This window comes from Hermetia illucens, chromosome 3 (genome assembly GCF_905115235.1).
Source record: "Hermetia illucens chromosome 3, iHerIll2.2.curated.20191125, whole genome shotgun sequence".
Lineage (NCBI taxonomy): Eukaryota > Metazoa > Arthropoda > Insecta > Diptera > Stratiomyidae > Hermetia > Hermetia illucens.
Genome location: NC_051851.1, coordinates 150,170,224 through 150,197,068, shown reverse-complemented (window position 1 = coordinate 150,197,068; position 26,845 = coordinate 150,170,224). Strand labels below are relative to the sequence as shown.

The window sequence follows — 26,845 nt, the reverse complement described above, 5'->3', positions numbered from 1 at the left end:
ATGGAGCAGCTAGCACAGTTCGTGACCAAATCCTTTGAATACAACAATAACCGAGTGATGGACGTGCTAAATATGTCGATAAAAGATGTGAATAGTAAAGTGAACAGATCTAGTGAAACCTCAGAAATATTATCATTCCATGGAAGTAGTGAAACGGACGGTGATGAAGATTCCATCGACATTGATATCACCGACTTGTCAACAACCGAAGACCGCGTAAACAACAATAACAACAGCAACAGTAGCATCTCCCGAGACCAACCCCTATCGCTTGTGAAAAAGATAGACAAGGATATGAGTCGACATAAGACCCGCAATTGGCTAATTTCAGACTCCCCCAAGAGAAAATTGGAAGGTTTGTTGGATTTTATCCGTCATAAGTTACAAATTTCATGGATGTATCTTTTTTTTTGTATCTTAGCAATTTCAGAAGATAGCCCCGAACGTACTGAAATTCTCCAACTAATTCGTGAACGTAATGGAACTGACGATGGGTTCAAGAGTGTCACAGTTAGGCCAAGACCAGTTAAGGACCTGATTAATGATGTGAAGAAATCAAAGTGTTCAATGAAAGATAAAATGGATGATATCAAAGATGAATTTGAAATTATTTCCAAGGAAAAGGGATCAGAAAATCGGATAAGCTTTGAGGATGTTGATGGTGAGTGACGATTTTCTTTTCTGTTATTGTTTATATGACTCCATGAGGGAAATATATACTGAAGAGAACCTTCTCCAAAAGAGTTACCTTCTTAGCTCTTCCTTCCTTAAATAAATTCTTTTCATCAATAACTATTCCTCCGAACCCATTACATCCACAAAAACCAACAGCAAAGTTCACTTGAAGTGAGTTCTTCATTACGAATTGAATTTTATCGTTTCATCCAATTTAATAGCTTTATTACTTTCCACAGTACTCTCAAAAGTATTCGATAAGATGGTATAGTCTGCAAATTCAACGGTAGTACCGTCGATGTGGCCAATTGGCTGAATGGCGAATTTCAAGGTATCTACTCACATACCCTTGAAGCATTCGGATCTTTGCTTGAATTGTTATGGCGATAGTGAAGGACGAAATGCTCTCGAAACGTTCAATACCATCTCAGCTCTATAAGGTACATTGAAGATGCAATTGAATCGTTTTTATTACATCAATACTATTAGAAAGTACTTTGAGAAATTCAAAAAACAAACAATCAGCTTCTATCCTAATGGATGAACATAAAATGAGATAATTTGATTAGGAGCTTGGTTTGTTCTTTTCTAGGGAAGGAATATTGATTGGACATTACCATTGCAAACAGAGTTGATTTCCAAATTGAACTCTCAGTTTTCAATGTTCTTAACGATTTTTGAAGGTAATTGGGGGTTGAGGAAGCCATTGTTATTCCTTCATGCGTTTTTACTTTATTGTTGTCAATAAAACCTTAGTAAAATCGGTTTACTATCTGTCTGTCGGTCTTTTGTACCGACTGGCACGAAATTAGGTGCGAAAGTGAAAACTATGGACCCCCACACACTCGGGAAATCACACCCCACATTGAACTTAAGTTTGGTTCCCATATACCTAAAAGAGGGATGCAAATTTTGTTTTCACCGAATATAACTACGTGCTATCGAATGATTAGTACTTTCCGAAGCAGATATTGGATTCCCCAGAAACTGAAAGGAGTCAGATACTTCAAGGACCCATTTTCAGAAATTAATCAACCCAAAAACCTAATCATGGTGGTAGTTAAGTTAATAATAATAAATACGAACCCCTTTTAAATTCCTCCTACCAATAACACACTCATTCTAGAAAGTTTGGTGAAAATCCTACAATTATCAACAAAGTTATAGTAGGCCAAAGGGGCAACTTTAGCGTTCAAATTACTACTCGCCATGAGATAAGCTGTCAGTACCACATTGAATTGAATGTCGGATATATTCAACGTATATACACTCGACCGATCTGAACTCGCCGAAAAGATGTCTTTTGGAAACTTCTCGATACAAAGACCTGTAACGTACTTGCTGATGATCATATCATCATTGCGAGCAGCATTAATGGTCATCTGAAAAGGTAGATGGCAACAGGTACCATGGATGAAAGGGTTTGGAGCACGCAATGAGGGTGGCAAGCGTTGATTTTGCGGACACTCATGATCTTGCATTTGCGGATACATGGTTTATCAAACGGTTATCTTATTGTCCTACATTTTATAGTGGAAACAGTAAAATTTAATTAGAGTATATCCTAATGAGATGCCGACATCATCATTGACTGCGAAGCCATTCCCTATGAGGACATCACACCCCAATATCAGCCACCGATAAAACAGAGTTAGGGGTGCATTGGCTTCTCCCTTATTAAATGATGTCAATTTCGTAAGGAAAAAGAAAAAATGATCTCAGTTGCGCAATTACCAATCATTACAAATGTGGAAGAATCGTGGAACCAAATTAAAGATACAATTCACAGTGCGGCCTATGTTACCCCCGCGGACGACCAAGTCTGGTAAACGGTTCATCAATCGAGATACTTGGCTTTGGAATGGCGATTTTCAAAAGAAGGGCCGTACCGCTTTTACCATAAATTGATCGACAATGATACACTGGCCAATTGGCAAATTTACAAGAACAGGAGCAAAGAAAGCGATCATTGTTCCACGAGCGGCCTATTACAAAAATCTTTACGATAAATTAGTCGACATCAACGCAAGCGCGACATCGAACATTTCTGTTGCGTTAATGAGCGACGAGCAGCGACGGATAGGTAGGGAGAATATTTCGAGCAGATTTCAACTGAAGAATTTGTTCATTCTCCACTTATATTGCCACAGATATTGCCAAAATTTGAAGCAATTCCACCTGTCAGCGCGGTTGAAGTCGAGGAAACAATAAAACGAATGAAATGTGGAAAAGCAACACGACCAGAGGACATCGGATCTGAGCTCTGGAAAACGAAGAACTGGCACCTAACACTGTGGCTTATTGAGGACGTTAGAACACCTTCTGACTGGAAAGAAGGCACCACAGTTCCAATATGGAAAAAGAAAGGTAGTTCAATAGAATGTTCAAATTAACATCCGATCTGGTTCCTCTCCTACCCTGAAGATTTTTAAATGCACGCTTTGCTGTTACTCATGGATCGTGAAAAACATCGCCCTCGTTAAATTGCATTTCTGGATCTAGAGAAAGCGTTTGACCGTGTGCCATGTGAACTCATCTGGCATGTTCCACGACAAGATTTGATGCTAGAAGAACCGGTGGACTGAGTTAAATAAATACCTTGATCCGAAAAGTAAAGTTGGAAGTGTCTCTGTCGGTGTTCATCAAGGAAGTGCCGTCTCACCATTCCTCTCTATTATGGGCACTATCGCACTATTGTTATGGGCACTATCACACTATTACGTCCAGCGCCCTATATGGTGCTCTATTCAGATGATGCTTCCCTAGCGTCTGATAGGAAAGCTGCTAGAGCAACTTTTCCAAAAAGGGAATGATCGCCTCAACAACAGAATTTTTGACAACCGACTCCAATGTAACAGGCGCTATCACTGTCAGTGAGCAATTTAATTGTGACGGATCAATGCTATCTGCTAGTGGTGAATTAGCACACCTTGGATGAAGTGGCATAGCACAACTGCATTTATTTGTGTTCAACGCGTCAGGTCATCGTACCTCAAATCGAAAATTTACCGCGATATCGTCTGCCTTGTCGCCTACTATGGTTCTGGGTGACTATAAAAGACAATTATTGGGGCTCGTTGTAATGGAGAGTAAGATGAAACAGTGTGATAACAAGCCATGATCACATCCGCAATGAAGATATTCGTGGTTGACATGGGGTTCGTCGAAAGGTTGCAAGAGGAACGTCTTCGATGGTATGGATATGTGAGCTGATCAAGACTCAATCGGAAACGACCAAAAGGGCTGCCGAAGCAACAGTGGCTTGTTACACTGGAGAGTAGTTTGGGAGCCTCGCGACTGCAACCAGATCAGACCTTTGACAAAACAAAATGGCGCCACCAATCATGAGAAGCCGACCCCGCTTTTAGAAGGGACAAGGCTAAAGATTGAGAGGCTAACACCCCTCAACCATCGCTCCGTCGACCTGTTTAAGGGTCTCAACCAAATAACCAGGGCTCAGAATATCTGCAGATCACCGCAATAGTTATTACTTTTGCCGTCTTTGAACGAAAAGCCATGGTTTTCTCCCAGACGTTCCAAAGTTATACTGACTCATTCTTGATAGATCTCAATTCCTCAACCGGTTCAGTGTCATACAAAACCAAATGGGACTCAACGAATCCCACTGGAAGCTGCCCCTCCGTATACGGATGGGCTCTGAGGTATTAGCACCCTCAGATGTACGCACCGATAAGGTCGTATGCCACCCTTCCATGACTGTCGCCAAAAACTTTATTAGTTTCGGATCAATGCAATACAGATGTAGGATATCGATTAGCCAGGTATGCGGAACGCTAGCAAAAGCCTTGGCATAATCGATATAGCAACTAACGAGGTTTCTTTGGCCTCTAGTTGCTTGTCCTACAACTACCGACTCGATAATGTGTTGCTCTTTGCAACTCCTTGACCCAACTCGGCAGCTTTTCCTCTCCTCGGACAGAATGTTGTTGGTCTCGAGGTGCGCATTAATCTTTCCACTAATAATGGACGTGATGAGTTTGTAGAGGGTTGGTAAGCAAGTAATCGATCTTGTGTCTTTGAGGTCCTGCACCGTGTCCTCCTTAGGGATAAGGCAGGTAATCCCTGCAGTGAGGAAGGATGGAAATTCCTCCGGCCGACTCATGACCTCATTTATACTGCGTGCCAACCGACTGTGTACGCTGGTAAATTTCTTATACCAGAAATTCTGCACCCAATCCAGACCTGGACCCCTCCAGTTCTTCGAGCTACGTATGGCTCGTTGAACTTTCTCTTCGGTAAAATCCGCAAAATTCATGTCAGGTGTATTGGCATGACGGGTGCCTTCGGCGGTGATCCACTCAGCATGCTGGGCGGCTAATCCCCAAAGTCCACACCAATACTATTTCGCTTCCATCACCGGGAACTGTTTTGTCTGGATGCCCTGTTGGGATTCGTTGAGAGATCTGAAAAAACTCTGCTGATTCCTCAAGTATGTTGCATTCTGGACACGTTTGGAGTGACTTTCGCCATACCGTCGTAACCGACTGCATATGACAGAAAGTTTCTGCTTTAGTGTGCCCAGAATTTCAACTACGGGTGTCTCACTGGGGATGGCATAGTTCCGGTATACCCTCTGCAATTTATTTTTCACCTGTCTGCTGGCATTGCCAGTGCTGATCTGAATCAGTCTAGCAATGTCCTGCCTTAGTGAGTCCCGCCGACGTTCCAGGCGAATTTTCCATGGTGGACCTCTTTGGTCACTCAACCCAATAGCACGAAAGCGAATCTTCTGACCGTGCAATGTGATATCCGCAACTGCACCACAATACACAAGTGATTGTAGTTGCAGCAGCGACATATCAGCACACAGTCGAGATGCAATCTCATCATTGATTTGAGATAGAATTCCCGAAGTTGCTGGAGATGCATCAAGCATGGGAATACCTAGTCTGTGGAAAGGATCCATATCCGAGAATTCTATACAAGCTCTTTGGAATTCGTCCTGAAACTCAACGGAAACCTCAGCTGGACGGTGGAGAAGATTGCTTCGACGAGTACTGAAACTGTTGCCTGCAGTGCGGCGTGGTGTTATTGATGCCGCCGCCTCTGCTCCCGTCCACTCTCTGTCACCAGTTTTCCCGATGGCCTCAAGTCAACCACGCCTCCTGAGGGCGGCCGGGATTGTGTCGCTGCGAGTAATAAAGCGGTAAACTCGCTGCACAGTCATATGCGCGAATTGGGGGAAACGCTCAACGAATCTTTGGTGCAACAAGGGGCGGTAAGATGTTGTCCGTTATTGTTGCCGTTATTTCGTAGTAGGAGCGATGAAGAGGTTCATTTGTTCAGTCCATTTTATTCGCTGCCTACGCGAACCTGCTGAAGTGGTCACCAAGTCAGATGAATCTCGCCGGTTATCCGTACCGGATCTTAAATTTCTTCTTTTTCTCATATATGGATTTGCATTTTATACCTAACTACCAGGTGTGGGGATAGCTTCCTCAGTGAGTAATCCCCGGAATGTCCAATAAATTTAATTTTTTTTAAAACTGCTATTACGAGATCCCCGAGAAAACTCTAGACTTGAGGGAAACACTCTCTTTCTTCTACCAGTTTCCATGGGCCTGCTCGAACCCAGTTACTTAGTGGTCGTAATACGAATAGGTGAAATCTGGATTTAAAATTCTTACAAAACGGGAATATAATATCTTGATTGAGACTGCTGGTTTCTTTTAGCTAAAGTTTCAGAAAACAATTACAACCCTTAACCGCGACTAATATTTCTTTTTAGGAAACGCCAATAAATTGTCCAAATTCAGATAATTATGATGAATGTGCTGAAACTACGATTAGCGTCAATATATCCCGCGAGATTACAATTAATGACTTGAACTGATAGAATGGTCATAATTACACAAATCTTGATGATTGAATAGATATAGATGACTCTCTAAAATATATCCTAAATATGGTTTGCGTATAAATCCGGGTTGCATCATTTATCAGCGTACGCACGACGAAAATGCTTACTTGCTTAAATTCCCGAAAAGTGTTTATCCAATTAGATTAATGCAAGATGTGAGGGAGAAGCATGTCCTTATTTCCCAGCGGACAAATAAACATGAATAATTTCATTAGCACCCTACAATTTCCTTGCTACTGTTACTTGGAGTAATAGCGAGGAAGACGGAGGCAGGAAACGAATCGAAAGGGGTTTATCCTGGCTGGGGTTGATTGTGTGCACAATTTATTATTTGCCGAGACTTGTTCGCAGTTAAAATACAAATTTGATTCAGTCAAATGATTTAATAAAATTTGATTTTGGAAAATTGTTTAGGTAAGATAGATATTTGATTGTGATGAGATATGATGAACTTCCGGGGGTGACTATTTAAGGGGTTGTTGCTGTACTGTAATAAGTTTGAAGGAATGATATCCAAGTGAATATCACTCAACAAACGTGAAGCCATTTATTATAACTGCAATCTTTTCTCGCTCATTACAGAAAAACGAACCGTGTCTAGTCCTCTGATAATCCACGAAGGAATTGACAACAATAGTTCATCATCTGCGTCGCCCCGACCGTGTGTCCCCACCAATTTAAGCCAAACTTCCAATAGCAAAGAGTTCTTAGTTCAAAACACGAGTAATGTCAATAGCAGTAGCGGCAATAACAATTCGTCAAGCAGTTGTAGTCCTAGCAATACCAGTAACAATAATAAGCAACGTAGATCGCGCACAAACTTCACATTGGAGCAGTTGAATGAATTGGAAAGACTTTTCGAGGAGACCCATTATCCGGATGCCTTTATGCGGGAGGAACTAAGTCAACGTCTCGGGTTGAGTGAAGCTCGAGTTCAGGTGAGTAATTGAAATTTTGCTTAAAAAGGATTGTGTTAAAAAGGATGCATTAATTTTGACATATATGACAGCGAGCTGCTGAAGGGTCTAATTAGTTAGGTTTTGTACCACCCTTATCGTTCTGGTGAACCTGAGCGGTCACAATTCGCCACTTATTTAGTTTGCCCTCATGGTTAACAATAGCTAACTTGGTTGATAATTTTAATAATTCTCATTTCACTGATGAGAGCTATTACAATAACTTCCACTCCCATACCTTTGGTAGGTCCATTTACCATACTCTTTAAATAATTAAAAACCTCTTTGAACAGAGTCCACCCGTCGTATAAAAAGGACGTCAGCCTCAAGAATTTTGACGACCACACCAAATTCGTATGGACTAATTTTGCTCAAAAACAATTTTTATAAAACTTAAATTTGAAAATGAAGCGCTTTGGGATTCACTATGTAAATATCATCATGGCCTGCCTTAAAAAGGAACTCCAGACATCCCGGTTCAGCGCCGAGGTCCACCAATTCGATATCCCTAAAAGCTGTTTGGCATCCTGGCCTACGCCATCGCTCCATCTAAGGCAGGGTCTGCCTCGTCTTCTTTTTTTACCATATATATTGCTCTTATAGACTTTCCGGGCTGGATCATCCTCATCCATACGGATTAAGTGACCCGCCCACCGTAACCTATTGAGCCGGATTTTATCCACAACCGGACAGTCATGGTATCGGTCATAGATTTCGTCATTGTGTAGGCTACGGAATCGTCCATCCTCATGTAGGGAACCAAAAATTCTTCGGAGGATTCTTCTCTCGAATGCGGCCAAGAGTTCGCTATTCTTCTTGCTAAGAGCCCAAGTCTCCGAGGAATACATGAGGAGTGGCAAGATCTTGTACAGTGAGAGCTTTGACCCTTTGGTGAGACGTTTCGCGCGGAACAGTTTTTGTAAACTGAAATAGGCTCTGTTGGCTGACAACAACCGTGCGCGAATTTCATCATCGTAGCTGTTATCGGTTGTGATTTTCGACCCTAGACAGGAGAAATTATCAACGGTCTCAAAGTTATAGTCTCCTATCATTATTCTTCCCCTTTGACCAGTGCGGTTTGATGTTGTTGGTTAGTTCGTTTCGGGGTTGACATTGCCACCATATACTTTGCCTTGCCTTCATTGATGTGCAGCCCAAGATCTCGCGCCGCCTGCTCGATCTGGATGAAGGCAGTTTGTACGTCTCGGGTCGTTCTTTCCATGATATCGTTAGCATAGACCGGTAGTTGGATGGACTTAAAGAGGATCGTACCTCTTGCATTTACCTCAGCATCACGGACCACTTTCGTCAGGTTAAAGAGGACGCATGGTAGGGCATCTCCTTGTCGTAGACCGTTGTTGATGTCGAATGATCTTGAGAGTGATCCTGCTGTTTTTATCTGGCCTCGCACATTGGTCAGGGTCAACCTAGTCAGTTTTATTAATTTCGTCGGGATACCGAATTCTCTCATGGCCGTGTACAGTTTTACCCTGGCTATGGTATCATAGGCGGTTTTAAAGTCGATGAATAGATGGTGCAACTGATGTCCATATTCCATCAGTTTTTCCATCGTTTATCGCGGAGAGAAAATCTGATCTGGTGCTGATTTGTCTGGAGTGAAGACTCTTTGGTATGGGCCACTGATGTTCTGAGCGTATGGGGCTATCCGGCCTAGTAAGATAGCCGAAAATATCTTATAGATTGTGATCAGCAACGTGATACCTCTATAATTGCTGCACTGTGTGATATCTCCCTTTTTATGTATGAGACAGATAATGCCTCTTTGCCAGCCGTCAGGCATTGATTCGCTGTCCCACACCTGGAGCACAAGTTAATGAACCACTTGCTGTAAATGGTCGCCTCCATATTTAACCAATTCGGCTGTAATTCCATCGGCTCCTGGCGACTTATAATTTTTAAGCCGATGAATTGTACGGATTGCTCCTTCCATATTTGGTGGTGGTAGTATTTGATGTTTTGGTTGTTTAGTAGCTCAGTAGCTCTTTGTCTTGGCAGGATGAACATGGAGGTGTGTAAGGCTTCATCCTGCTGGCTTGTTGGTAAAACTTGCGCGGCTGGTGCGGTTGCTCACTGTACTTTTCCAGTTCATAGACCTATTGGTTCTCCCAGGCTTCCTTTCCGTCTGTGAATTTGCTTCTCCGCTCGTCCGAGTTCGTGATAAGTCTCCGCGCGAGCCCGCGTCCTTTGAGAATGCAACATTACTCGGTGCAACCGGGGTGGTGTTCTTATTCGAGCTCGGAACACCATTCCAACGAGATAGTGATCCGAGTCTATATTGGCCCCCCTATATGTTTAGACATTCATCAAGGCTGAAAGGTGGCGGCGTTAAATCAACACGTGGTCAATTTCGTTGAAAGTGGTCCCACGTATGTTTGTGGACCGCTTTGCAGGCAAACTAGTTACTTCCAACAACCATTTCGTGGGACACTGCTTATTGAATGATCCGCAGTCCGTTATTGCTTGTGTTTTGGTGTGAGCTATGGGAGCCAACGTATCGCCTGAATACGGGCTCCATCCCTACTTGGCTGTTAAAATCCCCAAGTATGATTTTGATATCATATCTGAGACAGGCTTCGAGGGTTCGTTCTACTGCCTCGTAGAAAGTATCCTTCGTCGACTCTCTCTTCTCCTCTGTAGGGGCGTGAACGTTAATGAGGCTCATATTTCTAAATTTTCCTCGCAAGCGTGGTAATTTCAAAGCCGAGAACAGCAGGTTTTGTTTTTTGGCTGAGTAAAAAACCTACTTCGAGCACATGGTTTACTGGATGGCCCCTATAATATATGGTGTAGCGACTCTTCTCCAGGAAACCGGTCCCTGTCCAACGCATCTCCTGCAACGCTGTTACATCAGCCCTATATTGGAACAGGCTATCTGCTAGCTGCTTTGCAGCTATATTTCGGTACAGGGAGCGCACGCTCCATGAGAAAATGCGCAAATCGTTATTCCTTTGTCGTTTCCCGGTTCGTCATTGTGTTATTCCTCCAGTCCGAGGATGTTGTTGTGGCTTCGTAACTTCGGTTTTCCATGTAGGGTTGTCAGCCCTATCCAACCCCAATCTGAAAGACCAGTTGGTACCGTTTTTAGGCGCCCATCCTTCTCCGTTTGCAACTTTTCGTTAAGAAAGAGCTCCCAGCGGTCACCTTGTGGAGGTGGAGATAGGGTTTGGTAGTAGAGCTGTTGGTGTTGATTCAGCAGGTTGTTTCTAAACGACGAAGCCACGGGACTGATGCAAGTGACATTAATAATCAGTACTTGCAACTAAAATAATGCATTCCGCAATTCTCAAAACGAATTCAAATTAATTGCATTCAAAAGTAGCAGCCGAAAACGAATAGCGCCGCCAAATTGAAAATGGCGTAATCTGTCATCGAAACAAATCTTGCCGATGCGGAGCGAACTTTGCCGACTTGAAATCTCCATTGTACATTGAAACTCGTAACTGTGTTTCCCGCTTTACTCTGTACCCTAAAACATACATACACGCCCGTCCATTTTATTGATCACTACCCGCAAATTTCATTAGCATAAACATGTACACACATATCTCTGGCTCCAGTAATTGATATTCATATTCAAATAACTAAAAAAAATTAAAAAGGAAAAGCGAAATTGTGTCCATTTACGCCGTTCATATACTCGTAAGTTCACTATACATGTGATGATGACAATAAATTTACCTGAAATGCAAAATTTTGAACTTCTATAACTTTGTTAATAATATATGGATTGCATTCAAACTTTCCAGAATTATGTCTTATATAATCGCCTAAACTGATGTACTTCTAGGATGAACTTATTAAGGGGGTTTTTCGGGAAAATTTCCAAAATGTGTGGTAATATGCTATTATTAACTTTATTTGTGCAGATATCGAAACGGGATGTATTTTGAGGTCGAGCTTTTGTATAGATGCATCAATGTTATTTTTCAGTTGGATAGGTTTCGAGAACGAGACTTGTTTCACTTTTTGAGGCGTATATTTTGAGCTCTCGGTCCCCTTTGTTTCACCTAATATCAGAAATCAAAATCGAGCCTTTCATTTGATACCCCACATGGCCATATTCTATAAAAAAAATATTACGTTTGCCCTTCCCCCCCCCCCCCCCCCCCCCCCCCTCCCTTTCGCATGTGTGGGGAGCCCCCTTCAAACTTCACATAAAATGGCGCCACACACTGTATGTAAAGGGACACACATCCGTTTCAGAGTAAATCGAGTATGATAGACAGGCAGATTTACAGACGGACAGACGGACAGACGGGCAGACAGACATCGAATCGATTTTTATAAGCTTTTGCTTCACACGAAACCTTACAAAAGACTACTTAATACTCCGTATGGAGACTTTTAGCATCGTATACATCCTTCACTGGGCAGTGGAATGGATTTGACCAAACGCTGCATATATTCAGCTGGAATTTTTCTCCATTATTCGCGAGGACGTTCGATCAAATGTGTTTTGCTCGAAATGAGACTTTCACGAAGCAGGTTTTTAATAATATTGCACTCTGAGGATTGTGCAGAGGTTAGACTTCGCGAAAGTTCCATGTACATTTTTGGGTGTAAATTTTTTTCACAGAATATGGTCACCTGGGATATCAAATGAAAGGGCTCGATTAGTACTTTTCGAAAATGATCTTATATCTGATATTGGCTGTGTGTCCAAAAAAGTGAAGGAGGTCTCATTCTCAGTAGCTTAAAAAGCTATGGCGCTTCCAATTGCAGATATTTTGATATCATTGTGGTTTGCTAACTTCACCCTCGTAGGAGAAGCGTTCAAAGGAGATATATAGGAACAAGAAGAAGGCCCCTCCTGAAAAGTTCCAGCGCCTCGAAATGGGGCTATTTTCCTATTATTAATAAGCTTATTGATAGGGCATCGTCTCGGTGTGTAAGGGGGTGTGCCCTCTATTCGCAGGTGCGGGAATGTGGTAAACTGGCGGACAAACATCCATGCAGCAGAAGCGTCTCCATCGAGGCTCTTATGTGACGCAAATCCTTCGATATACGTCAAAGAGCGGACAATGTTCCGTAGCGCGTAGGTTGGATATGGAATAGATTAAAGGAAACCCATAGTCGCAATTCCGCCTCACTTGTGACCTTCAGCTTTTGCCTGATTACTCTGATAGTTCTCCTCGTCCTTAACAAATAGCCAATTTTCTGTGGTGTAACTGAAACGGTAGTGTTCTTGCCACTATTGCATGGCAACTATATACACTAAATATACCCTCGCTAACTTTCCCGACCCCTTTGCATTTTCCAATTACCAAAAGAAATAAGTCTGATTCAATGCAATAAATGTCTACTTAACTCCAATCAATTGGAATTAATTACGAAAGAGACAAAATTCACCAACAGTAAATTTACGTTTTCGGTTGGTATGTCCTTAATCTTCCTGGCAAAAAGAAATGTCAAGTGAATCCTTCGCTCAACAAGGAGTTCGACACGCTGTTCCTCAATTGAAGTGTTTCCGTAAATCGGTTTCAGATGGCGACACATTTATTTATGACCTCGACTTTATATCACCCCATTATCTTTATCGAATTTATTTGTATCTACATTTGAGGGAGGTAGGCAAGTCTTCCCCCTCCCCTGCCTGTCCCTAGTCGCATTTCATCCCGTTCTTCTTTGCATCATGGCCCAATGCGTTTGTGTCGCATGCTTCCAGGAATATTTCGCAAATGTGAATAAATCTTACACTAATGTGTGGGTTAAATACCCAAATGCCCACAAACCGAACGAATTCAAGTCGACATAAATAAAAGTTTCCAGCGAATTACTTACTCCCAGAGTGTGATTGATTGTTAAATGTAACTTAATTTACGTAAGTGATATGCTCAGTTGGGAGAGGGGTTGAATGCTCTTGGACACCTACGATTTTTCGAGAGAGGGTAATATGTGAGCTGAAAGTGTGGAACTGATGTGGTCTGATATTCCAAAGAGCCCTCACTCAACATATTATTCCCGTTTTGGTGATGTTTTTACCTGTGGTCGTTAAGTTATTTTCTGGAACCAGCCTTTAGAGATTATGTAGATATGGCGAATTATACTGCAGGAGGTTTTTTTCGAATTAAAGGTCCAGGCAGAAAATATAATATACATTGACTTTAAGGGGGCAAAAATTTACCGGCCAGCAACCTTGGAAGCGAGTGGAATTCGAACCTGATGGAATCAAACTGAAGAAGGGCAAAATGCATCCAATATACAAAATCCTAACCTATTGACTTTACTAAAAAATTGTCGTAAAAGCGCTGCGTGAAATTAGTCCCCCATTGATTTTGGTGTTACTAAAAACGTGAAGCGTGAAGTGACAACGAGTGAAAACTTCTTTGCGCTGTTTTCAGACCAGTCAAAAGTCATTATGGAACTTGCGACCGTACCAATAATAAGGAATATAGGCATCAAGACCAAATCTGCAGACCTAAAAAAAATAAGCAAGTTGATCGTTCCATGAAGTCCTCAGGAATCAACAGGAACAGGAGTTACAAAGTTGTTTACGAGGTCTGCTATATTAGCTGGCGCAATCCAACATCCCCCCGACCCAGGTCGCATGCATTATGCCCATAATTCAAATACCCATCCTCCCAAGCAGCATTACTAGTTGAAAATCACACGATACCTAGTGGAAAACAAAGTGATTTCTCAACACGGCTCATGTAGGAACCGACCTCATGACAACGACTTTTGGTTAGCGAAAACGGACTATGATTTGTTTCTGTAATGTGGACACGCTTCTCGATAATGGTAGCGGGCACCCTCAGAATGCTCGCTTTTTCTAACTTGAGCGGAAATTCCAGCTGGGCATTCTGGGCCTAAGCGAAATAAAGTGGTGGGACTCTGGAGAGTACTCCTTTTCATTTGCGCGATGTAATTTTGTACTCTAGAAAGAAAAGTGGTAGCAGACCTGAATCCGGTCTCGGACTTCCGATATAATGGAGAAGGATGCTTTTACAAGCAATTAAGCTCAGTTGAGAGGAGGCTTCCTAAAAGTGACATTATGATCGTGATGGCTGATCTGAATGCCAAGGTGGGATTTGACAACACCTCGCTCCGATATGTGATGAGGAAACTCAGTCTTGGTGACTGCTGAGTAACCCGCCTGAGTATATCGATGAAAATGGGGCCGCGATAAAAAGTGCTCTTTTCTCGGGTGCTACATAGTCGTCGGCCACGTCTCGAAGGGACGTCATAACATCTGGCTGACTGTGGAATCGTGGAAATGGATCGATGAACGAATGAGGTTGAAGGCTCTATTGACCACTGCGAGCGATGGTAGGTGGGACGGGCTGGAACTCCGATACCAAGCGAAATCTCGAGAAGTTCAGCGTAATGTATGCCAGGATAATAGAGAATTGACTATTGGACTGGTCAGGGAATCGGAAGATGCCGCAGATTGCAATGATTCCGGAAATGTATAGCGCATCACGAAAGAACTGGCATGTAGTTGCAACTCTTTCGATAGTCCTGTGATGGACGCCAGTGGTCGACATATAATCTACGAAGATGGACAACTGAAGAGGTGGAAAGAACGATTTTTAATCGTATCACATTCGGTGAAGTTTTTCTTCTTATGGATGAAATGGGTAGTCACCTTAATATGCGGATGCGGACTGTTCATTTAAGCAAAAGAGAAATCATTTCGGCCATCAATGTACTCAAACGGAGTAAAGCCGCTAGGCTGGACGATCTGCCCGCACAGTTATTTATCGCTGCACCTGCCGTTACTGAAGATCTGCTGCTTTTACTGGTACGGAAATCTTGGGAAACCAAGACCATTCCCAGAGAGTGAAAGAAGAGGATGATCGTCAAGATCACAAAAAAAGGGACCCGTTTTTAGTGTAACAATTGGAGGGTATCTGTGTGGTCCTTGCCGTTGCAAAGATAATAACAAAAGTAATTCTGGAACGCATCAAAGAACATCTTGAAAGCTTGATGGACAGAGAGAAGGCTGGTTTCTACTCCGGATCTTCCTGTATTGACCATATGAACACACTACGGATCATTTAGGAACATTGTAAAGAATTTAAATCTACGCTGGACCTGTTCTTCATTAATTTTGACAAAGCTAGTGTGAACAGGGAGTGTATCTGGAGTGCTCTACGCAGGAGGGCATTGCGGAGAAACTAATAGCTACTACTAGAGCAACATATGATGGCGCAAATGTCCCGTCTGCAATTTTACCTGGATCCATTTTGAAGTCCAAAACGAAGTAAACCAGGCTGGTATCTTGTCACCGATATTATTTCTTCCTATTATCGGGTTCTTCATACTGCCTTATCCAGAGGATGTGGATGTGAGCCGAAGGGCATTTCGGGGAACCGCAATCGATGGCGCATAGATGCAGTCGACCCGTTATACCCCACCAAGGGGTAAATGGCAACCATATATATTCGGCTCCAGCAGTAAGATTCGAATTCTTCATAAGCAGAATAATTTTCTTTATTTAGTGTTCATCTTAATACCAAAAAAGATAACTATCTAGTGGTCGATCGCTGCTCTTAAACCACTAAGGGATAAAGGATCCAATTGCATAACCGGTTGCCGCTGATTCATTTGTAACCTATCCACTACTTCTGCCTCTTCGTACCACAAGGAAGTTTTTATTCGAGATTGTGTCGCGACAAAGTACTTTGATGATGCAACCGAAACAAGTGTCTCCAAGAAGCTTCGAGTTGGAAAATTTGGGTTCCGGGGGGGTTGTTGGAGGGTTTGATTGAGTGCCTTCATGACCACTTTCCGTATGCTCGTGGGAGGTTTGCTAAAACCTTACATCTTCTAAAAAGCTTGTACTTTTGGCTATGGCTAAAAACTTATCCACTTCACGAAATTCGTTTTCGTGGTGCCGAATCGGTGCTTTGTAGCTGAAATTGTAACCTGATTTCTAGTGAATCAGATTTTTAATGTCTTTAACAGTCCTGAATTGAATTTCGTTCCGCTGATGAAGCAAAGGGCATTAAACACGTGTTCACCGCTCTGTATTCTCCTCAGGCGAATGCCTCCGAACGGGCTAACCGATCTCTAATAGTCGCCATTCGAGCTTACATCTCTCCTGATCAGTGCGACTGTGACCGAAAGATAACCATTGGACACACCCTTACTTTTTGACTTTTGCTCAGAATATGATCACTCATGGAACCAATTGATTTCCTTCAGGATCCTTCTTCGAGCATCTCGGAGCTCCTAAAACAGGAGGTACAAGAGAAACCGCGATTGGCCCAGCAGAGAGCAGGTGGCCATCACAACTTGAGGACACCTTCGAGGTGGGTGACAGGGTATTCCGGAGGAACTTGCGACATAGCTATTTTAATAAACATGGACCTGAAGTTCCCGCCCAGTGTATTGAAGGAGTGGCTTTGCGCCCATCTGTATCGGCTGATGGATGGCCGTGGGAGAGATGTGGGGGTGTTCTATGGGAAAGACATAAAGTTCTCAGGACACTCCTAGGCAGCCAACACGCCCTCGGGGCTAAACTGCTGCACATCGATCCGTCGCTTCGGACGAAGTTGATATCATGGCGTCCTAAAATTCTTCACTATCGGCACAACAGTTGCTCGAGACGATTGCCCTATTCAGAAGGTTCAAACTGATGTGTTAAAGTTGATGGACCAAGTGAAGCAATTCAAAAGCGGTTCCCGAACGAGCAGAGAGTATTCATATCTAGACGAAATGCTTACACAGTGTCTTCTTCAACTGGACTCGAAAGACTCGGGTGACAAGGCTAACATCCAGGCCGTTCGGCAGGAGGCCTCCCGACGCGTCTAATAGTTCATTTTGGTGCTGGAAGGCTGGCAAAACCCGACTCGAGCGTCGCTGACTAAGTTATGCAGGTTGTTCTCCTCGGCATGGGGCCGACGAAGCTTTTTTTAAATTTCAAATTGGAGTCGTCAGGCTTCGGCCACGGAAGGGAAATTTATCGTGGTGGCTGCTCCGATCTGTTTTGCCGCGTAACATGGCTGGGGAATTTGGGTCTGGCAAGAAAAAAAGGAGGGAGATAATATTTGAAAACCAAGAACTCCAGCACGTGCCGTCCGGTTCCATATATTATCTCGGGCACTTGGCGTTCACGACTGGCAAACCTGTAAGGGGAGTTTGGTTGGTTGACAGCTTTGGTGATCCTGTTGGTACCAATGCATCGTAACACTATGTTCTTTATTGTCTCGGAAATTGTCCTTTTCTCGTCCTGGAGGAAAATTTTTTAGGTATTACTGAATTCAGTAATATCAACAGAAATTTGGTACACCAATAAAATTTTACGTAATTGGTAATAAATAAATGACAACCCCCATTTTATACATGATTTTATCTAACACGCTCTGCTGACCATAATTTAATGAGTAAAACGTAGTAACATATTTATCCCAAAAAACACAAATCTTCATATTCCACATGTTTACAATATACCAGATTCAGATCCTATAACTTGCCCAGGAAGCTGCATGAGGGCGAAGTAATAAAACCTGAAGGTGATAAATATTCAAGCTGTCTGCCAGGAAGGTTGACCTCTGGCTTCCTTACACTAAGATTCCTCGCACTGCACGTTCAAGATACGTACACCAAACTTAGTCCTGTACCTCTTCCTGCCATAGCATCTTGTAGTGAGTTTTTTAAGTTGTGATTTTTCATATATACGAGGGGCTGAATGCACAGACTCTAGGGGTGGCTATAAACAAGCACGTTCTTGGGAGGCATATTTCGTGGTAAAATATTTACTTGGATTTTTTTCGTTACAAGTATGGATGGTCGCTGGCTTGGCCGATGGTCAGGAAGCAGAACTTGCAAGCAGCTAATCTCTGGAATGCTTTCAATCCACTTAGGATACGTTTCACATTTTCTCAGCTTTTCCTTGGTTGATTTATTTAACTGTCATTTGTAATTTACAATTTTGCGAATATAGTGAAGAACTTACTAGCATTTCTGCCTTTCAGGTCTGGTTCCAGAACAGGAGAGCCAAGTGCAGGAAGCATGAAAATCAAATGCATAAAGGTGGGTGCAATTTTCTTGCATGTGTTTGATATATGATCCGGAAAAGTGTTATGACTTTATTACCTCTTGACTATGTTGTGCAAGGAATTCTTTTGCAGAAATGATTCAGGGTCCACATATTATGTCAATATGGATTTCGATGATATATCACCGAAACGACAAGCACACCAATGAATGCTAGTATGAGTGAATAAGTCCTAATTTGTACAAATAAATACAGTTATCACCAAGGATTTCCTGGAACTATCGTACAACTTGCTCATCAGCCAATTTGCAAATCCAAACAAGGACGTTAGTCAGTTGAACAACATCAACTCGCTAAGCACATATACCCACTAGCTCCGCATCTGTCGCCTGCTACAGCCATGTCCTTCGAGTTTTGAACCAGCTGGGTTCAACCGTGCATACTATTCAAAACCAAATCCATATGTTTGTCTGTCTGCGTCCCCGAAATCAAGTCCTCACCCTCGACATTTTCCAGACTTGATATCGGCTGTCTTTAAGTGATTTAAAAATTATTTTAAGGGTGCGCAGAACATTTAACGCTTCTAACACGGGGGATAAAGTTAATCATCCCGGAATTTACTGTGATTTATCTGTTAACGATTTACTACAAGAATTTGCATGGAAATTTCAATCCAATTGCACGGTAGAAGATGAGGCGAAGGACGGATCCTAACTTGGGAACAACCACATTGGGAGTGAATTCACAAGGGTGTGAGACTTGCTTATACCGAGAAGGACGATGTTCGCATGTACGTGCTACGGGAGTCCCTCGACGGTTATGTACATATACGTACCCACCCCTAGTCAAGTGGGGACCGTCATGAAATTCAATTGTAATTTGTACTGCAAATAGCAGAGAGACACTGGCCCTGGTATGTCCTCTCTTGTGAAATTTAATTTAATTATATGATTACGTAATCTGTTATGTTTTGAGTTACCACTGGAAATTATTCGCAGCACGACGTAACGAATTGTTGGATTAGATTGTAGACACTACAAGATGGATATAGGGTGAGGGGGATGTGCGATGCAAAGGTTTATACAATAGTTTTTTGGTAGTGAAATGGATATTTACCGGTGTCTTTCGGTAGTTATATAGATGTAAAATGCCGGAAGCTCAAGTTTAGGGATAGATTCGTCACATCCGGCGTATGAAATTTGAAATTTCTTGAAAGTTTTTTTTTGCAAGGGAGGTTAAATGCATTTACGCCTAAAGTGCAGTTCTGTCTCAGATAGATTACCAGCTAAAACACCCCCTGGAACGTCTAGGATTCTGACCCGGAATCGTTTGACACATTACCTCAGGCCAAGTCCCTGTGCATTCGCCTTAAGAATGCCTTGAGTGTAACGTGCCATTTGGCTCCACATGTCCTCGCTCTGCGTGTCCGGGGACGAAAGACACCCTTCCATCGTAAGGTGATGGCGATGGCGCTCCCACCTTCCGCAGAAGACAAAAGTGTGGCAGACGCAATCCACCACATCCTTGCATTCGAGCGATCGTGATTTGCCGATTGTGTGCAGGTAAGATCGAAAATACCCGTCTCCACTGAGCAGCTGGATTAGGTAATAGTCAACCTCACCATGCTTTCGATTGAACTACGGCTGCACATCTTTTATGAAATGCGCGGTCCATGCACCTCTCGATTTCCATTCCCAAGATTGCTGCCATGCGCAGATAGTACGGGCTCTCTATTCACAAGCGACAGCTTCCTTATTTCCCTCGCGTTTTTTTAGGTAATATAAACCTCCACTCGACATCATGAAGAACAATCGGAATAATTCCCGCTATCACCGTTACTGCTAACTCCGAGACAGTATGATAAGCGGACACAACTCGTAGAACCCCTCATCTTTGTACTTGCTTGCGTACAACTCCTAACTGAGGGAGTCAGCCCAAACATACTTCGGAACTATAAAAGAAGATGGACTGAACCGCGCTCATCAACAAGCGACGCCTTCTGGATAAGGGACCTTCGCAATCGCATCTTTGTCTGCGGTGTCTGCTCGAAGAAACTCATCTTCCTGTCTATCATGATGCTGAGATATCTCACCGCCGGCTTCGCCAAAACCATGATTCCCCTGAGGCGCCCCTGCGTCTCGTAGAGTAGGGCATGATCTTTTAAGTAGTCCCTTAAGGTTTGCAATAAGTAGCCTGGAGTATGGAAACGATTTTCCAGCGCCTCAAGAATGTGGCACCACCTCGCAGAATTGAAGGCGTTTGGAGACTGTCTGCTTCAGCCAGTTTTATCGCTTGGATCACCTTCTTAATGGATTGAATTGTGGATTGTCCCGCTCTAAAACCATATTGTGTTGGTGAGTAGTTTCCCATAACAGTCAGTCAGAATGTCTTGGCTTGATGAACGTCTCAAGCAGTTTCAACAGCAACATACTAACTAACTAGGATACGCTGACGGCGCTTTGGATGAAATGAACAGAAAAAAGGGACTGCACGATTTCTTCCATATTCGTTGCTTCCATAGAACAGGGCTACCGATGGGCACCAAGTTTTTTGGTAACCAGCTTATACCCGAGGCCCCATGCCTCTATGCCAACCTCTTTGATTACCTTCTACCAGCAGTATGCCTTCTGCTTGTTTCGTGGCCTAGTTCAGCATCATCTCGTCTTGGCCTCTTACGCGCTGAGCAATTCACCAAAGTTTGAGGCAGTTCCTTCGTAGGCTTTCAATTTCAGCTGTCCACCAGTGCGCAAGTAATTTCCCGGGACGGAGTTTCCTTTTGGATGCTGATGCATTAGAAGCTGCGTTAATCAGGCTCATTGTTGAATGAACTAGCGATTCAGTTGCAGTTCTTCTGTTTGCACATGTGTCTTGACGCTGATTTACCCCTCTTAAGAGAACTTCCACACATTTTGCAGCGTTTACCGGACAACAGAAAATTGGCAAGAGCCTTTTGTGACTTCGAAGGAAATATACAGACGATCACTGACCGTGAAATCATCCAGTGCCTTTCATCGTTAGACTGCTGCCACTTCGTAGCAAAACTTACATTAGGGATAGTGTCCTCGCAACCAGGACGTCGGAATGTCCAAGTGGTACCGGTATTTAGGACAATGAGTCCTGTCCTGACGGCCATCTCCAAAATCCGTGTGCCTCGAGAATCTGGTTAAGACATACTCGTATTTAATTTGAGAGCTTTGACATTAAAGTCTCCTAGAGTTAGAATTCTCCCTTCTGTGTTTCTAATTTCCACTTCCAAGGTGGCGAGCCTATTCCAAAAGGCTTGCATATATTCGTTCGGTGTGAAGTAAACGTAGAAGAACGTCACTTCCGTACAAAGAACCCAAACGAAGCCGTCTTCTCAGCCATGGACCCGCACTTGCAAGTTGATCATATCTCTCACCCAAATGGCAGCAGTGCTAGATATATTGAGCTCAAACCTCGATAAGCTGGGAAGCAACAAGTCACCACTTGTTTCTTACACCATCTGCCCCATCAGCTCGTAAGAATGTTTGCTTGCAGGATGTGGATAATCGTGCTTGATTTTTCGCTTTCTGTAACTCTTTTTTGAAGAGCTGGCAACGGTACGAACCGAGAACATGAACCACCTCTTCTTTCTGCAGGCCGCGGTCCTTGCAAAGGACACAGCACTTAACCGACTCACACGTCTTTGCTTTGGATTGGAACTGCCCTTCGCCTAATTCTGCAAATAATCTACTCGATCTTTATTTTCCCCCCAATGGATGGGTCACTGTTCTCTCAGGAAGAGTGACAATAGTCAATTTCTGTCCTCTGAAGTTGACAGACGTAACTCCCACCTTAAGGTTGCTCACATCTGGGTAATCCCGTTTTATCACTTTCTCCATCACTTCCGTATTAGTAAGGCAACGCAGATCCTTTATTTCAAGGGTGCATATGGGTTCCAGGCTGGCTGCTTCCGTACCTAGAATGTTTTCCAGGAGTTTCGCTCGTGTGTAATAAAGTCCAGCAGTTCTTCCATTTCCATCATTCCATTTTTCACATCCATGAAGATGTTTCGCTGGACGATAGTAGCAGCCTTCATTTTCCGTATTACCACCCCACACTTCTTGAGGAGCCTTTCTTCCTCCAACCTTGTCTTTCTGATGAGGTCCATGCTATTCGTCACCGTTTTCCCCGACAAAGGGGTGGGTATCGCAGCTCAGAGTTTGCCATCTTTTCTCGTTACCTCTTTTCCGAATTCGAATTTGATGGCTTCCCTCCTTTTTTGTCCGCCAGGACTCTTAGCCTCTACGGTGTCACTCTCTTTTTCACTTCCAGCCACCTTTGCCGTTTCCACTTTTTCAGCAGCTAACCATTGTTACTTCGCGCTTAGCTACCAGAAGTGGTGAGCGTGGTGTAAGGAGCAACCCCTTCTAAAAGTGTTGGCTATTGCCGTTTGTGCCGTCGTGTTTGTTGTTGGTGTTATTATTTCAATTTGGGTCCCAGCTGCAAGGCACTGTCTCCGCCAGAAAGTGTAGCTACCTTAAATAATCGCCGTGATTGTCTATTTGAGCAGGGATGTCATACGTGGATTGACATAAGTTCTTATCGAGAAAGGACAAACCCCTTCAAAGCACTCTAAAAGTTTGCGATCCAGAGTTTCCAACAGATTTTCTTTCTCTAAAGGAGTCATTATTCGCCTAAGGAGCACTTTGTCCAGTCCGTTTTCCTAGGCTTGCATCTTTGTATTGCAGTCTGTTCACCTCAATAGCCAGAATAAATTCTAAGTAAGAGTAATTTGACTGTGAAACTTCGTCTAGCCTCGTCAGTCTTTAATCAACTGTAACAACTTTGAAGTGCAGATTGTTAGGCCAATTACTTCACTTCCTATTGGTCTCACGAATGTAATGGTGTACCCAAAGTTCACAGTCATCAGACCAGTTGAAGCGATAAATTAAATACATAGCTTCTTTCCTCTAGAATTGCATTTGCTTTTGCTCCAACAAATTCAACAGATTCTGTATACACTACCAGACCCTTTAGTTTTTGTGTCGGCGGAGGACACAAAGAATCATAGGATAAGTAAGCAGAAGCAACTATGACGTTTGTTCAACATTACCATTAACCTGGTATTGTAAGTTGACCTCAACAAGGTCCTAGGAACAGAATTGTCTCAGTATGCTTGCTCTAACAATTTTGACATCAGAACGCAGGCCGTCAGTCTCGAGGATCTCTTATCGAAGAAGGGGACTACTTTACTGATGCAATACCACAGATTTTGTTAAACCTAACCCATGGCTCTTGAACCATATATGAAGACAGTCCTGCAACTTTAGTAGTTCTTCCTAGCCTTAGGTAATGGTAATCTGTACGGTCGAACAATGTGCCAGCAATGACACGACGGTGGAAGCTGCGGAAATTCACAAATCTACTACCATTATCATTGCGGTGCCTAAGACCGGGTTTCCACATCACGATCGAGGCAAGTAGAGTTGGACTGAATATAAACATCAACAAAACGAAGATACTCAGTCTGACGGATTGCCACACTTTCCCTATCTGCATTAAAGTGGGGAGAGTATCGAATGCGTAGATCAATTTGCATATCTAGGAAGCGAAGTTTCTACCGACGGTAGCATCAAACCAGGTGTCGCTCAACGTATTAACAACGTCAGATCCGCCTTCGTTGCTTTGTCTAAAATCTTGAAACACAGTTATCTCAACACCAAGATTAAGTTGAGGCTGTTCTTCCTGTGTTGCTATATGGGAGTAACACATGAAAAATCACCAGAACTGATACTCAAAAGCTTCAAGTCTTCGTCAATACTTGTCTACGACGAGTCATCGGAATGCGCTGCCCTGATACCATTTCAAACAAAAAACTTGGTCGACGCATAGGTAGGCGGAAGTGTTAATGGATGGCTCAAACATTAAGGAAGGACAGCAATTCCATTGTTCGCTACGCTATGCAGTATCTCAAGATTGCCGACGAGTGGGCCGGCCCAAAAGTACTTGGCGTAGAACAGTGGAGGAGGTGTGGGAGCGTCTCGGACAGTTCTGGTAGGAGTTGAAGCGCATTTTAGCGACCCCTGAGTGATGGCACATAGGAATGGTTGACGCAATATGCCCCACCAAGGGGTAAGGGATTTACTGGACAAATCATTCGAGATGGAGGTAGCCTAAGTAGTCTTTGTAATACCCTCCAGTAGAGTTGGCATTTACCCTGGACGAAACCGTCAGTTCCGTTTTGATTTTCTGCGGTTATTTTATTTATATATCATCAACTCTTCTTTCCCGCTTCCGCTCCGGAGTTAAATCATACATCCCTAATCGAGCCATCTTAGAGATACTAAATATTGTAAAGAAGAGTTGATAACAGATTTCCCTTTATTTTCTGCATCTCCCGGGCATTCTAGTCCAAAGATTGACATTTTCACGAAGCATAACGACCCCACGTAATCAATTGATTCTGCTCTTCTTGGCATCATAAAATTAACTTCGATACTTCCGGAAGTTCAATTCATTACTACAAATTGCTCTTACATCCTCAAGAACAATCTCAATTAGCATAAATGAAACAGGATAATCTCATTCTTCCCTCATTACTCAAATTGGCATTAATCACTTGGAGCAGCATCTTTTTGCGTGGCGAAAGGATTTACCATTTGTTCAGTGTAATTTCCAGGCGTTGATTAATGACCATTCGGCTAATCGTCGGCTTTCGCTAGGATATCTTACGAATTCGCCTGCAGCCCAACCCGCCACACGGAAAGAGTTCAATTGGAAAACTTTACAAACACTTGACTGAAATGGATCTTTAAATCACTCGAAAAAGGACTAAATTAAAATTAATTTTATTTCCTTTGCGGCCATTGTACGTGGATTGTGCGCGTGTAAATGAAAGAAGGGGAGAGAATCCTCAGATTTGGGCTACAAGCGTCGACTGTGTGTAGGTGAAAGTCAACCCCTGGATGTACATAATCAAATAAAAAGTACTCGAAGAAAAAAAAGCAGTGAACGAAACCCCAAGGGTGTCATTTGTTTTTTTCGTCCCGCTCTTCCGGGTGGAGTAATAAACAAAAGTACTTTCCACTCCACTTACCTTAGCACCCGACCATTCTCTAAATCAGCTTAAATTTTTTATTGCAATTTTATTTTGCGTTCTTTTCTCGTGTATTCTAGCAGGAATTATGCTCACAAGCCATAGTCCGCCAGTGTCGACACCTTTGGAGCCGTGCAGGGTGGCACCTTACGTAAACCTCCCGGCTCTGAGAAGTAATTCTAGCACGACAAGTTCGAATCCCGTTCAACAGCATTTCGGCTCTTCGACAGCAACACCATTTTCTGCCTTTGATCCTGCTCTTATATCCGCAGCAGCACATCAGGTGAACTTTTGAATTTTCTACTAATTATCCTTTTAGACCCGAAAAAATTGATATCCTGAGTAGAGTTTAATTTTTGATTTTATTCTGCGCTCTTTTTTCAGTACGCCGCGGTAATAACCAGCAGCAACACAAGCATCTTCTCTATTCCTCAATATCCTTTGAATCTGGCCGCGTTAGCAGTAGCCCACACGAAGAACTCAAGCATAGCAGATCTCAGATTGAAAGCCAAGAAACATGCCGAAGCCCTTGGATTAGCGGAGAACCCAACATAATTTAACAAATTATCGCAATTATTTAAGATGATATTTAGATAAGGACATCGCGAAATACTTTACATCATTTTCGCAATCACCTTTGCATAATCGTTTCAGTTTTAAGTCCGGGTTAGGAGTCCGTTTTCTAGGACTACTACCGGAAATTGCTCAAGTAACATTTGGCTCAACTAATATGACGCTATTTTCATTAATTGCTCAACTCCTTCTCAATTTACAAACTGCTCAAAAATTAGAGTCCTTCATTGTTACCGATTTGCTCCTGGTTTTGTATAAAGTGCGCCTCTAGTCATAGGTTTGTATCAAGGGATGTAATTTTATATTCTGTGCAATTTTTCAACATTTTCGTTTGTATATACTTTATCTTTACGATAATAAAGCAAATGACATTCATTTAAAAGCAGAAATTCTTTTTTTGATGTTCTACATTTGAGAAACGAAAGAAAGAATCGTGGAAGCAGGTTGACCAACGTAGGGGACTGAAGGCTCTCGTAATCGAGCGTCAGGCGCTCGAATTTCGATACCGTAATGAAATCCCGAGTAGTTCAGCGTAGTGTGGGCCATGGCAAAAGGGAAGCAGTCGAACCTTCAACCACAATGGCGAGCATCTGAAGGGCTGGAAGGAGCGCTTCACCACCTTAATCATACCACATCCAGCGAAACTACACTTCTTGTGGATGGAAAACATCCTGTACATCAATGTACTCAACTAGAGTAAATCCACAGGGCTTGCAGCGCAGAGTTGCACGTTG

At 42.9% G+C, this 26,845-nt stretch overlaps 1 protein-coding gene across 1 annotated transcript; it reads left to right on the top strand.

Annotated features, from left to right (window-relative positions):
• Positions 1-26,414, top strand: LOC119652179 (retinal homeobox protein Rx3-like). The gene is made up of 6 exons (XM_038056123.1): positions 1-355; positions 422-661; positions 7,139-7,494; positions 18,456-18,513; positions 25,622-25,821; positions 25,923-26,414. The coding sequence occupies exons 1-6, from the start codon at positions 1-3 to the stop codon at positions 26,091-26,093; spliced, it is 1,380 nt and encodes a 459-aa protein (XP_037912051.1). The 3' UTR covers positions 26,094-26,414.
• Positions 26,415-26,845: the final 431 nt, after the last annotated feature.